General features: G+C 42.2%; 1 protein-coding gene across 1 annotated transcript in view; it reads right to left on the bottom strand.

Moving 5' to 3' along the window:
* Window positions 1–13,139, bottom strand: part of DHX9 (DExH-box helicase 9) — a 41,312-nt gene that overhangs the window by 5,844 nt on the left and 22,329 nt on the right. The window contains exons 15-25 of the mRNA XM_038413237.2: window positions 12,924–13,080; window positions 12,185–12,285; window positions 9,410–9,623; window positions 9,029–9,123; window positions 8,788–8,861; window positions 8,032–8,184; window positions 4,687–4,847; window positions 3,057–3,168; window positions 2,178–2,339; window positions 1,877–2,004; window positions 208–437 (exon numbers count right to left, since the gene is read on the bottom strand). Of these exons, the coding sequence (XP_038269165.2) occupies window positions 208–437; window positions 1,877–2,004; window positions 2,178–2,339; window positions 3,057–3,168; window positions 4,687–4,847; window positions 8,032–8,184; window positions 8,788–8,861; window positions 9,029–9,123; window positions 9,410–9,623; window positions 12,185–12,285; window positions 12,924–13,080 (1,587 nt within the window). The remainder of the gene's footprint in view (window positions 1–207; window positions 438–1,876; window positions 2,005–2,177; window positions 2,340–3,056; window positions 3,169–4,686; window positions 4,848–8,031; window positions 8,185–8,787; window positions 8,862–9,028; window positions 9,124–9,409; window positions 9,624–12,184; window positions 12,286–12,923; window positions 13,081–13,139) is intronic.

Genomic DNA, 13,139 nt, shown 5'->3' with positions numbered 1-13,139 from the left:
GTCTAATTCCAAGATTTTTTGTGGCCATACAACAGAAGAGCCTTGGAATATAGGATTCCAGGGCTGCCAATCCACTCTTTCAATAGCACTAAAATTTTCATTAAAGAAATAAAACAGTGCCCGAGAGGCTCGTTTTGAAATGAAGCAATAAGAACGGGCATAAAATTTGGTAACCTTCTCAAAGTAGTATTTCATGGTTCTCCTTACCTTTTCACCAAAAACAAAGAAAGGAGATGGATACTTCATGTCCTGGCTGCTAAAAGGGCAGTTGACGGATGACTTGTGGATAAGTGCATTGCGTCCCTCAGTGGTAAGAATTTTCCTCTTCTCCTTGTGGTAGCAGACATTAGGGTATACACCAAAAGCAAGCAGGGAGATCACAACATCTAGATTGTTATCTGGTCCAGTGTTGTTAAATATCTGAGTCATCAAACACTCTGTTGACAGAGATCAGAAAAACAGGCTACTTTCCAGATCTCACATAGTACAGTGCAACTAAGTTATTCGGGATCTCTGATCTGAACATTTTCTGACTCAACTATTTATTTAGGCATCGGTTCTCAAAACATCTCTGCCCTCAGAAAAGGGCACTGTAATCTGCATCACATCAACGTTAAATAATTGTATTTGTAATTAGTAAACTGAACACACATTTTCTAGTATTCAATGAGAAAAGAGCTGAAAAATAAACTACAAATTGGAAAAGCCATTCCTCTTCCCACATTCTCAAGAACAAGGACAAAGGCTTGTCCAGGAGTAGCTGGATCACATCTTTTCTTTATTTGTTTTAGGATATTTGTTTAGGACCTCCTGAAGAGGTCAGGTTGGATGTTGTAATAGTGCCACTGCTTGTCACAACAAACCTGGAGTCCCAAGTTGGGGGGTGTTGAGTCATCCAGCCCAGAAAGAATTATTGTAGCATTTATCCTTGAGAGCAGAGGGAGAAAGACTACTGGATATTAAGAAAACGGAAGGGAGAGCAACACTTTGGATTCCCATCAACTTTTTAACATGGAACAAAACTTCCAGAGATTATCGAATCTAGAACCTGCCCCATCTTTAGGGAATGCTGCAAAACCTTCCTCTTCAAAAAAGGGCTTTTCTTCCACCATAAGAATGGACATGCTCTGCGCTGACTCCTAACCCGAAGACCCCAACCCAAGCATACTCCTCAAACAAAGTCAATCTTACAAAAACAAAAGCATGAAAGGCAGTGTTCAGATCCTGGGGATGGGGTGGGGAGGGGAATGCCCTTAGGATAATGCAATAGCTATGCCAAGTGATTTTGGGAGGGCAGTCTCTAGTTCTTCTCATCCAGAAGGACTATCACTGCAATATGGAGCATATATGGCAGAGAAGTATGAGAAGCAAAACCATGGGGGTGGATCTGAAAAGACAACCACCACTTTAAAAGGTCAAATTCCTCATAACCTTGTCCTCCAGAGTTTACCACCACTGCGGAGCTAAGTTCACAAGCTGTTGTAGGGCTCGTTTACACTGTGCATTAGTCTACACTAGAGGGGTGTAAATTCTAGTGTGCACTAGGGTGTTGCACACCGATTGGTCTGCATGGACCCTGCTGGCACACACTAAATTCTCTAGTGTTCATTACTGTAGTCCCAATGTGCTCACTAATGCACAGTGTAGACAAATCCTTAAACTGCTCTCAGCTAGGAGAGGCAGAATGCACGCAGCAACATTCAGGTGGAAGCTGCTTTAACAGCAAAAAAGTGCTAGGGCAAATTCACCATGGACCCACATGCTGTGTATTCACCATTATTGGGCTATTAGCCAGCCAACAGGTTGGAAAGCTACCCCTCAACTCTCAAAGATTGAGGGGGACAATACTGAAATGACTGCTTCCACGGAGTATTACCTTCCGGAAAGCCAGAATTGATAAGAATATCTTTAAGCTGGACTTTGGCTTCCCAAGTCATCCTGAGTGTAGCCATGTTGAGCCTTTTGTGTTCACAGAATCGTATTTCTGCATCTTCACCACCCATTCTAAAAAGGAAACAGTCAAGACAGACTCACTTGGATTCAAGAAGATCTGTACAAGAGAAGAACGAGTGCCACAAACAGAAACTCTAACACAGCCATTTGGCTATCTAGTCAGGTCACATAGTTGCTCACCCAATATTACCCTTAATCTTCTGTTCTGTGCTAAGCCAACATACCTTGCATCATCCCAGGCTTGGAAGACTGAAAGCAAGGCTACATGATCTGAAAACCTGTTCCCCGCAAAATTTCTATGGACGTAACCCAGCCGTTTACCCTCGCTGATGAAAGGCTCAGGGAAGCAGGTGGCAGCAGAGATGGTACACACAGCATCTCCTACACTGAAATAGAAACCATAGAAGTATTTATGACTGGATTTGTTCCTAGTCTTGTTGCCAGCAGAAGTTACAGGCCTGTGTACATGAGTAAACACTTCCTGCTTAAGGACTCAAGCCTCATTACCTCAGTACTCATTCTTAGAGAGACTTCTTTACAGCAGCTCTTCCCAGAATAAGGACATTAATTAGATCAAATGACAGTGCCTGGAATTTCACAGCACATTCATGATTATGCCTCTTCCCCTCCCCCATCCGTTTTCACAATCCTGTTCACCACCCTCTTCCAGATTATTGGCTCTCCAACACCACCCCTCATGATTAAAACCAACACATGCATACCTCTATTGATGAATATTCAGTCCTGTGGTTCTTTTCACCTTGTCTCTTAAATGCTAACTGTCCACATCTCCCCAACCACAGTTAACTCTGATCTTACAAGTGTTCACTGTCCCATTCTCCAATCTCATAAATATTCAGTCTCTACTGGTGCCATTCAGTTCCTCCCTAGCTCATGAATATTTGGCTCCCCACACCCAGTGATGTTATTTGTCTCCTAATCTCATGAATATTCAGTTCCCTGCCTTTCCCCCCCATGCCACCACCCACAGTGCCATTCACAGCCCATCTGGATGCATCTTTTTTTAACATCATTGGATGCCTGAAGATTCAGGAACACAGGGCAAGACAGCAAAGAATCATCACTGATACTAAGGAACTTACTAGAAAATGCAGCCCATTATCATCATCTTGCCCAGACGAGGTTCAATGGGGAGTTTAGCAAGGATTCTCCCAAGAGGTGTCAACTCATCATTAGAGTCCAGGGCATCCAGCTCTGAAACAAGTTATTAACCTATCAGCAAAGATGGTTCTGGCAATTGCCTAGGGCTAGTCTACACTGGCAGCGCTTTAACATGGCTTATGTGGTCGTGGCACAATGCTGGGAGAGAGCTCTCCCAGTGCTCTAAAAAAACCACCTCCACGAGGGGTGCAGCTCCCAGCACTGATGCACTGTCTACATTGGTGCTTTACAGGACTGAAACTTGCTGCGCTCAGGGGGGTGTTTTTTCACACCTGAGCGAGAATGTTGCAACTCTGTAAATTGCCAGTGTACACAAGCCTAAAGTCAAACCAAGGATTTAATTAGCCCTTGGTTGAGAGACTGAGAAGTTTAACAAACTACTATGTTCACCCAAGTGTTCTGAAGGAACTCAAATATGAAATTGCAGAACTACTAATTGTGATATATAACCTTTGCTTAAATTAGCCTCTGTAACCAGACAACTGGAGAATAACTATTGTAATACCGATTTTCAAAAAAGGGCTCCAGAGGCGATCTGGCAATTACAGGCCAGTAAGCCTAACTTCAGTACCAAGCAAATTAGTTGAAACTATAGTAAAGGACAGAACAGTTGGACACAGATAAACACATGCTGGGAAAGAGTCAACACAGCTTTTGTAAAGGGAAATCATGCCTCAACAATCAGAATTCCTTGAGGGTATCAACAAGTCTGAAGACAAGGGAGATCCAGTCAAAATAGCCTACTTGGACTTTCAGAAAGCCTTTGACAAGGTCCCTCTTCAAAGGCTCTTAAGTAAACTAAGCAGTCATGGGATAAGAGGAAGGTCCTCTCATGGATCAATAACTTGTTAAAAGATAGGAAACAAAGGGTAGGAATATTTATTCAGTTTTCACAATGGAGAGAGGTAAATAGTGGGGGCTACCTAAGGATCTGTATTGACCACCTGTGCTGTTCAACATATTCATAAGTAATATGGAAAAGGGCATGAACAGTCGGGTGGCAAAACTAACTTGAGTACCACAATCTCAAATGAAGTCCAAAGCTGATTGCAAAGAGTTACAAAGGGATCTCACAAAACTGGGTGACCAGGCAGTATAGAAGTGCAAAATAATTATAACAGAATTCCATCAGTCTAGATCAGACTTGTTTTGAACCCAAACGCTTTAATGCGGTGGATTCAGTCACATCTCATATACAAGCCTCACAGCTGAAGATACAGTAGTAGCCAGCTTCATAAGATACTCATAAAAATGTAACAAACGAAGCCTGAAGCTAGGAAGTCAACTAGAGGAACATTTGTGTTCCTCTAAGTACTGCTCCAGTTGCAGAAGCTCACTGCTACCCAGAAAATGCATCCCAGAGCCACAAAGGGCTTTCCAGACATGAGGTCCTTCCAGCCAAAGAAAACCTAGAAATATAAATGTCTATCTAGCAATATATATGTCAAATCTACTTACAACTGACCTTGATACCCTCAACCATTAAAATCTGTACGTCACATCTCACACATGGGTTTGCTAACAAAGAACCTTGTGGCCCAATACAAATACCTCTGAGTGTGTGCTCTGCTTCAATCACTGCATCCAAAGGTGGTGGTTCTATCGCTTTGGCCAAGAATTGTCCAATCCCTCCCAGACGCAGAAGTTTGATGCTCAAAGCAATTTCATGCAATGGTGTTCTGAACATTTCAGGTGTCATGTGAGTTTCAAGCCTGAAAATAGTGAGGGGTGAATACAAAAAGTCAATCTTCTGGACATATGCATTCTCGATCTCCAATACAGGTCATCCCATCAAGTGCAACCTAGCCTTCCTACGTGAACACATTCAATAAGTCACCTCATCAATCCACCCTCAGTGAATTCTTGCAACCTGCACTGATAAACAGTACTTCTCTTCAGTAATTCCATGTCCCTTCCAACTGGAACCCCCCCGGCCACTCTCATCTCCTTGCCCTTCCACAACCAAATCTGAATACTAGAATAGATCTTCCATTCCTCAGGCAGGTCAATTACTTCCAGCCTGCCTATTACCACTACCCTGCTTCCAGCTTCCATGCTGGTTACTTTATCACCTCCACTCCCAACAATATCTGCTGGTCCCTGGTTCAGTTAGGTTAGCAACAAAGAGGAATGCTCTTACTGGAAACAGGCCAAGTTTTTATTTCTAGCACCATGGAGGTGTGGTGGGGATGGAGCTCTTGGGTCCTTTTCTCCCTGACACAGTGCCCTCAGTCTCTTTGCCTTGAGGATCACAGTTCAAGTGTTAAGCCCTAGAAATGACTGAGCTTTTGAACAGTTAGTATCCTATGTGATGTTCGGGATAAACATGCCTCCCAAATGAACACTGTCCCACGCATTTCTACTTCTTACCCTTGCTTCGACAGTTTGAATGGTCTTTCTCCTTCTACGCTGCATGAAGCTAGGCTTTCAGAGATTCCAAGGCCAGAAAGGATCACTGTGATCATCATTTCACCATGAAAGGTTTTCCTCCTTTCCCCCCCCCGCTGCTGGTGATGGCTTATCTTAAGTGATCACTCTCCTCACAGTACGATAAACCCATTGTTTCATGTTCTCTGTGTGCGTATATCAATCTCCCCTGTTTTTTCCACCAAATGCATCCGATGAAGTGAGCTGTAGCTCATGAAAGCTTATGCTCTAATAAATTTGTTAGTCTCTAAGGTGCCACAAGTACTCCTTTTCTTTTTGCGAATACAGACTAACACGGCTGCTACTCTGAAACCTGTGATCATCTAGTCTTATCTCCTGAACAACACAGGCCATAGAATCTCCCAAAATAATTCCTTATGCATATCATTTAGAGAAACATCCAATCTTGATTTTAAAACTGCCAGAGATGGGAGGATCCACCACGTTTGCTAAATTGTTCCAAGGGTTAATTACTCCCATTGTTAAAAATGTATGACTTATTTCCAGTCTGAATTTGGCTTCAACTTCCATCGACTGGCTCATGTTATACCTTTCTCTGCTAGAGTGAAGAGTCCATTCAATATTTGCTCCCCATGCAGGAACTTATACAGTTAGGTCTCCCCTTAAATTTTTTTTTGTTAATCTCACATTGAGTTCCTTGAGTCTATCATGATAAAACATGTTTTCTAATCCTTTAATCATTCTTAAAAAGAAAAGGAGTATTTGTGGCACCTTAGAGACTAAAAATTTATATGAGACCAACATATATGCTCAAATAAATTTGTTAGTCTCTAAGGTGCCACAAATACTCTTTCTTTTTGCGGATACAGAACAACACAGCCACTACTCTGAAATTAATCATTCTTGTGGCTCTTCTCTGAACCCTCTCCAATTTATCAACATCCTTCATAAAATGACATCAGAACCATACACAGTATTCCAGCAGCAGGTGCACCAGTGCCAAATAGAGAGGTAAAATAACCTATACTTCTACTAGAGATTCCCATTCAGGCAAGAATTGCATTAGCCTTTTCAGCCACAGCATTGCACTGGGAGCTCATGTTCTCCTCATTATCCTGGGAAGCAGTGACTAAAAACTATTTTTTTTTTTTTGAGAGGGGCAGAGGGGTGTCTTGGTGACTAGAGTTCCCCATCCTCTAAATATGGCTTACATTCTTTGCTCTCAGATGTATACATTTAGCCTATTAAAATGCATACTGATTGCTTTCACCCCGTTTACCAGGCAATCCTGTTCACTATCAGTAGCCTGTTCTCTTCATTATTTATCATTCCCTCAATCTGCATCATCCACAAACTATCAGTAGTTATATTTTCTTCCAGGTCACTGACAAAAAAAAAAAAAAAAATGTTAAATAGCGTTGGGTCAAGAACCAATCCTATAGGACCCCACTGGAAATACCATGACAATCTCCTGTTTACAATTTTTCTGTTTAAGCACAGTAATTCCTGGGGTTCCATGTTCTCTGTGGTAAGCTGAACCTAAATTCTGACACAAGACCACATGATTTCTTTAACAGCATGCAACTAGTTTGCTGTCAGAAGTTCCTAATTAATTAAGATGATCACACTATACCATGTCAAAGTATTTAATTCAACAAAGATTTTAGGGATGTTTTTATTATATGCTCCTTCAGAAACTAAGATTTCTTAACATCGATCACTGTAAACAGTTATCCTGTAGCTGTCGTCCAAGGGAATGAGTGTACTGTGATGTTTTCAGGTAGTGGGTGAAATACGGTAGAATCTGACTGCTGTGTAAGCTCCTGCAGCTGGGCAGTCAGGGTTACATGGCTTTGTCTTTGGGGGAAGGTTTGGCAGATAGGAATGAGAAGGAGTCAGGTTTCAGCAGTTTGGTAATGTTAGAGTAGCTGGAAGTGGGAGAAACAGTTTGGCAGCAAAAAGAGGTGTTTGCAGCTTCTGGCCACCGAGTTGGGAAAAAGGAAGAATATCTGTCTACCTGCCTCTTCTCTCTCCCCCTCACCTGATTCTCACCACCTTCCACACCTGCTGTCCTCTCTAGGAGAGGAGTTGGGTCCCAGCATCTCTCCACACAACCATGCGCTTTTTGATTGGTAGGATCCAGGTGTCTTGTGGCATCTCATTCTAGAATCCCTTTCCTTTTCTTCTCAATACCTTGGGCTTCAACAGTGTCTCACTGGGTGAAGCATGGGGCTCTTTCTTCCTAGTCATTTTATCAGGCTGCTGGGCCATACTTGTCCAATCAAGTGGGGACTGCTCCTGAAGTCACATCTCGAACAATTTCCCTGCTTTCCGTGGCAGTTTTCTAAGGGACCCACAAATTCTAAAGTGGGAACTAAATTCTGTGTCTGAGGAAATGCAACACTTCATGGCAATCTTAGCCCCACGATTTTGTGTTAATCTGCTTCTTCTGTTTGGTTTGAAGCAGCACACAACTGCATGCTCTGTAATTTATGGAGTGCTCCTCACCTTTCAAAGCGAGTTCTGCTGCACAGATGGAAACAGAATCCAGCCCGCACTCGGCCAGCTCGCCCTTTCCGTTGCTCAAGGTTAGTTTTTGATGCCCAGACTGTGGCATAGTTTGTCATATTGTTGTGAGCAGTGAACAGCTTCACCTTTTGTCTGTAAAAGCAGTAAAAAACAATGAAGATCAAATACTACCATAGCAGGTCTGCACTGTATCATTTAATGAAGCAAAACTGGAGTAAAAAGCTTAATTGTGCTAGTCTTTCAGCTTAACTAATAGCATCCCCACTCACTGCATCAGAACCCGCATTTCCTGGACTTCTCCCAAAAGTTTAAATCTCAGCTCAAAGCTCTAATGCAATTAGTGATTCATGACTATAACATGCTCAAAGTGCACACAGCAAGTTAAGAGTGCATAACAGACTAATATAGGAAGGCTTAATATTTCCCCAGCAACTATACGAGAGTTTGTAGTATGAAATCATCCATTTGGAAAACAGTGTACAGGAATCCCACTGACACCCATATAAATACCACTAGCATGGTATTCAATTGACCAAGGACAATTTACAGATACACCAGTATGGTTGTTTAATTGTGTAGATTACTTGGGGAGCACACAACCACTACAGATTAGGTCTCCAAACTCATTCTTGGGGCTACAGCAATATAAGGAAGTACTGCACGTTCACAAAAAACTACTTGGTATTCCACCAACTAATGTGTTTTGTAAAATAAAGATCTGGATCAGGAACTCACTTGCAAGAATCTATAACATAGACAACATCATTGATGGTAATGCTAGTCTCAGCAATGTTGGTGGATAAAATCACCTATGAAAACAGGAAAATTGTATTAGAATACATGTATTGTAACAAGGAGCCAAGGATGGTCTGTAAGGTAGCATGCAGAATGCCAGTATTAAAAAACTCTTCTCAAAAGCACAGGAGAGAGCCACTATACTACATTCTGTGTCTGTGTAGGTGGTATAGTTTCACACCTTGGTCACTCCAGAAGGCACTGGATCAAACACTCTGCGCTGTTCATCTCGAGGAATTTGCGAATGCAGGGGCAGAATTCTATACCGGTGGCTTCCTACAATATGAACACCGGGAGGTTAAACAACTATAACCTGTTATGTATCAGACATTAAAGTTCAGCTCGCTCTTATCCACCCACTGCTTCATACCTAAACACCTTCCTTCCACTCTCTCTCATCCATCTACTCAAACCGAGATATATAGAGTATATCTACTCAAACTCTCATCCTATATAGGCACACAGAAGGCCCAACTCTTTCAGTTAACTGATCTTTACATTCATCCAGTAACTGTTCTGAGGGAAGGACACTGAGTAGAAAATAACTGAAAGCTGTTTGTACCAAAGTGTGGATTCATTTCCAGATGCTTTTGCATGGTGTATATCAGGTTCCAGCCAGGCAAGAAGACAAGCACAGCTCCTGGAACATTCAGGGTCTCGATGTACTTTAGCAAGGCCTCAATGAGCTCAAAGGGAGTTTCCTTCTCATTCAACTGGGCCATACAACGTTTTGTTTCTGGACCATATTCATCACTACATATAAGATTACAGTTGGCCTGCAGGTGTAGAGAACAAACAAAAAACCTTTAACCAGATAGGACTCTGATACTATAGGGATGAGGGCCACTCAAACCAGATAGATGAATGGGACGGATGGATTGGAAACACTGTCCTAGGCTCAATACTGGCTCACAGGACACCACAGGACAAGCTGAACTGCCTTATTCCCCATCTTTTTTCTATACATATTCTCTTTTCAGAATTATAAACCACTGTAAATTATAATTTAGAGTAGGAAACTATCAAACCAATTAAATCTCCATTAGAATGGATGGAGCCAGAATTACAGCATCAAACTGCTTTTCTTTAAGGAAATACCAATGTCTAGGTTTGAAAAAAAAAAATAAAAGTTTTTTAAAGGAGAAGTGGTCAATTTGAAATCAAGTTAAAAAAAGGAGCAAGTAGTTGTTTCAGGTTCTACATCTGTGCCCAAACCCCCTGCCAATTTTTTGTGATTTTAAAACTAAGTTTTTCCTGCTGAGGTGTTTTTCTCTCCTCTGTTGCTATAAGACAGACTACAGTGCCAGCTGGGGAAAATTAGGAACTATATAGAGTAAACCTAGAAACTGACTACATGACCCCAAACAGCGATCTCAAATGCACAAAGTAACACACACAGAAAAGTTTCCCCCCTTCAGGTTTAGGTAGGGCCCTACCAAATTCATGGCCATGAAAAATGCATCACAGACCATGAAAATTGGTCTTGTGTGCTTTTACCCTATACTATACAGATTTCATGGGGGAGACCTGTGTTTCTCACATTGGGCGTTCTGACCAAATGAAAGTTGCAGGGGTGTCATAAGGTTCTTTTAGTATTGCTACCCTTACTTCTGCGCTGCCTTCACAGCTGGGTGGCCAGAGAGTGGCGGCTGATGACTGAAGGCCCAGCTCTGCAGAAAGCCGTGCAGAAGGGTGGCAATACCATACCATGCCATCCTTATTTCTGCGCTGCTGTTGGCAGTGGCTCTACCTTCAGAGCTTGGCTCCCAACCAGCAGCCGCCGCTCTCCAGCTCTGAAGGCAGTGCTGCCACCAGCAGCAGCACAGAAGCAAGCATAGCAGTACCACAACCTGCCCCCTATAATAACCTTGCAACCCGTCCACAACTCCTTTGGGTCAGGACCCCTACAATTACAACGAAGTGTAATTTCAGACTTAAATAGTTGAAATCATGAAATTTATAACTTAAAATCCTATGACCATGAGACTGACCAAAACGGACCGTGAATTTGGTAGGGCCCTAATTAAAGGATCTTAGTCATTACAAATAACAGCTAGTAAAAACATTTCTGTGAGAACCGTGCTTTAAGTTGACCGTGTTTCTTTAAAACAATCAAACAAATTGAAATTCAGGTCCTTCATTTATCTGCTAAAACTCAGATTCAGGACTGTATCTTTTTACAAAAAATACCATCACCCACAGCCATGTAAGGAACACAAGTCCTTGGTAGGCACAGATGCTGGCAATATCTACTGCAGCAAAAAGACGCAAGCTTGAATTCACACATCAGTTCAATTTTTTAAAACACAGATGACGTGATAAAATGGGACTGAAACTTTATAAGATAACTAAATACAATAAAAGCTGTTTTATCCAGCATGTTGGAGGAATGGGGGGTGCTGGTAAGTGAAAAATGCCAGTTAACCTAGGGGGAGGGAGTTTCGGTGCAGGAGGGGGCTGGGAGTGCCAAATCCAGGGGATGCTCACCTCAGGTGGCTCCCCACAAGCAGTGATCTGTCCTGGCTACTTCTAGGCAGAGACGCAGCAGGCTCTGTGTGCTGCCCCGTGTGCTGCCCCCGCAGCTCCTACTGGCTGGGAACCAGGAGCAGCTGGGACAGGCCGCCATTTCCAGGAAGCCATCTGAGGTGAGCGGCCCCCGGATCTGGCACCCCGCACTCTCCCCTGCACTCCAAGCCCCCTCCTGCACCCAAACTCCCTCCCAGAGCCTGTGCTCCGCACCCCCTCCCGCATCCCAACCCCCTGCCAGCCCCACACCAACCGGACTATAAATCGGACTTTCAATGAAGATCAGAAATGCAGGTTTATAGAGCTTTCCAGTTGAAGTGCTGGATAAAACAGCTTTTACTGTACATCAATTACTAAAGAATTCAGAAAATTCAGTTAACAACAGCAATCCTAAGTACTATTTCCATAGTTACAAGATTTCTCAAAGCATTTTAGTGCAACAATGTTGCAGTCATTAAAACACAGCCAGTTAATTTGATAGGAATTCATTTTATACCATTGTTCTGCTGTCTGACCACTACCTGCCCCCTGATTAATTACTCTTGCTCACCCATTAGCCTTTGTATAATAATGTAGGAACAATACTTTTCTGAAACACTGCAAATATTTAACCCTCAAAAGAGAAATCAGTGAAAAACTTTACTATACAGTACTATAAATTAACGTGGTTAAATTGTACTCTGTCCGTAACAGGTCAAATGCTTCGTTGACGTCCAAATAAGAAAGGAGTACAGCAATGCATGCATTACATTGGTGCACTGGTTTCAGCCAGTGCTCGTTTAATTTACATATATAAACAAGCCCAACATACATCATCATCTTCACCACCTTCTTCATCTTTGTCTTTCTTCTTCTTATCCTTTAATGGAGGAACAAACTGAGTCATCTGAATACAGTCTTCCAGAAAATACTCTGCAGGGACAGATCCATCAAGTTAGTATAGAGGATGTCCATCAACCAGTCAAACTTCAGTAGAGGGACATATTCTAACCATAGCTCTACACAGGCCCTTTCTAAAGATAGCCCTAAAGTTTCAAAAGAGCAAGCTGAGGGCTCAGAGTTTGAAGCTAGTGCTGGAAATGAGTTTTTGACTGACAGCCTTGGAAACCAAACTCCTCAATTTATCCAAATAATACGTACAGTATGGGCAATGGCACTACAAGCTTCCCCACACTCTCCCATCATTGTTCCTCACCCTTAACAACCAAGCCTGTCCATTCAGGCTCTTCCCATGTATTTTCTATAGCAGTTTTTACATTGGATCATTTAGGCTGGTTTATTCAAGACTACAGGTGTATGCATTAAATAGAAGCATCTCATTTTTAAAATCACTATCACTATTTAACCCTCTCAGAGAAACAGTGAAAAATTTCACTCCATAGTAGTTAATGTTCTCTGACTTCTTTGCAACATAGGATATAAACCAGATCTCAGGATACGCTGTGATTCATGTGAACTGTTTAAGCTTTTATCCCTTCTACTATGTGCAAGATTGAAAAGAGAATGAATAAGAGCAACTGCTCAAAATACACATTCAGCCAGTATTTTACCTTCGACAGGGTAGGTTCTACCGTAGACCTCAATGATGGGGCAATTGAAGAAGTATTCACAGAACATGGTGGTATCAATAGTGGCAGACATAAGGATAACTCTGATTTCAGGATATGCCTCAACTACATCTCTGAGCACCACCATGAGGAAGTCAGTCTGTACAGAGAGAAAACAGGAACGTTAACAAACCAAGCCAAAATATTTTCTGAAAAAAG

This window comes from Dermochelys coriacea, chromosome 8 (genome assembly GCF_009764565.3).
Source record: "Dermochelys coriacea isolate rDerCor1 chromosome 8, rDerCor1.pri.v4, whole genome shotgun sequence".
Lineage (NCBI taxonomy): Eukaryota > Metazoa > Chordata > Testudines > Dermochelyidae > Dermochelys > Dermochelys coriacea.
This window is presented reverse-complemented; position numbering and strand designations above follow the sequence as displayed.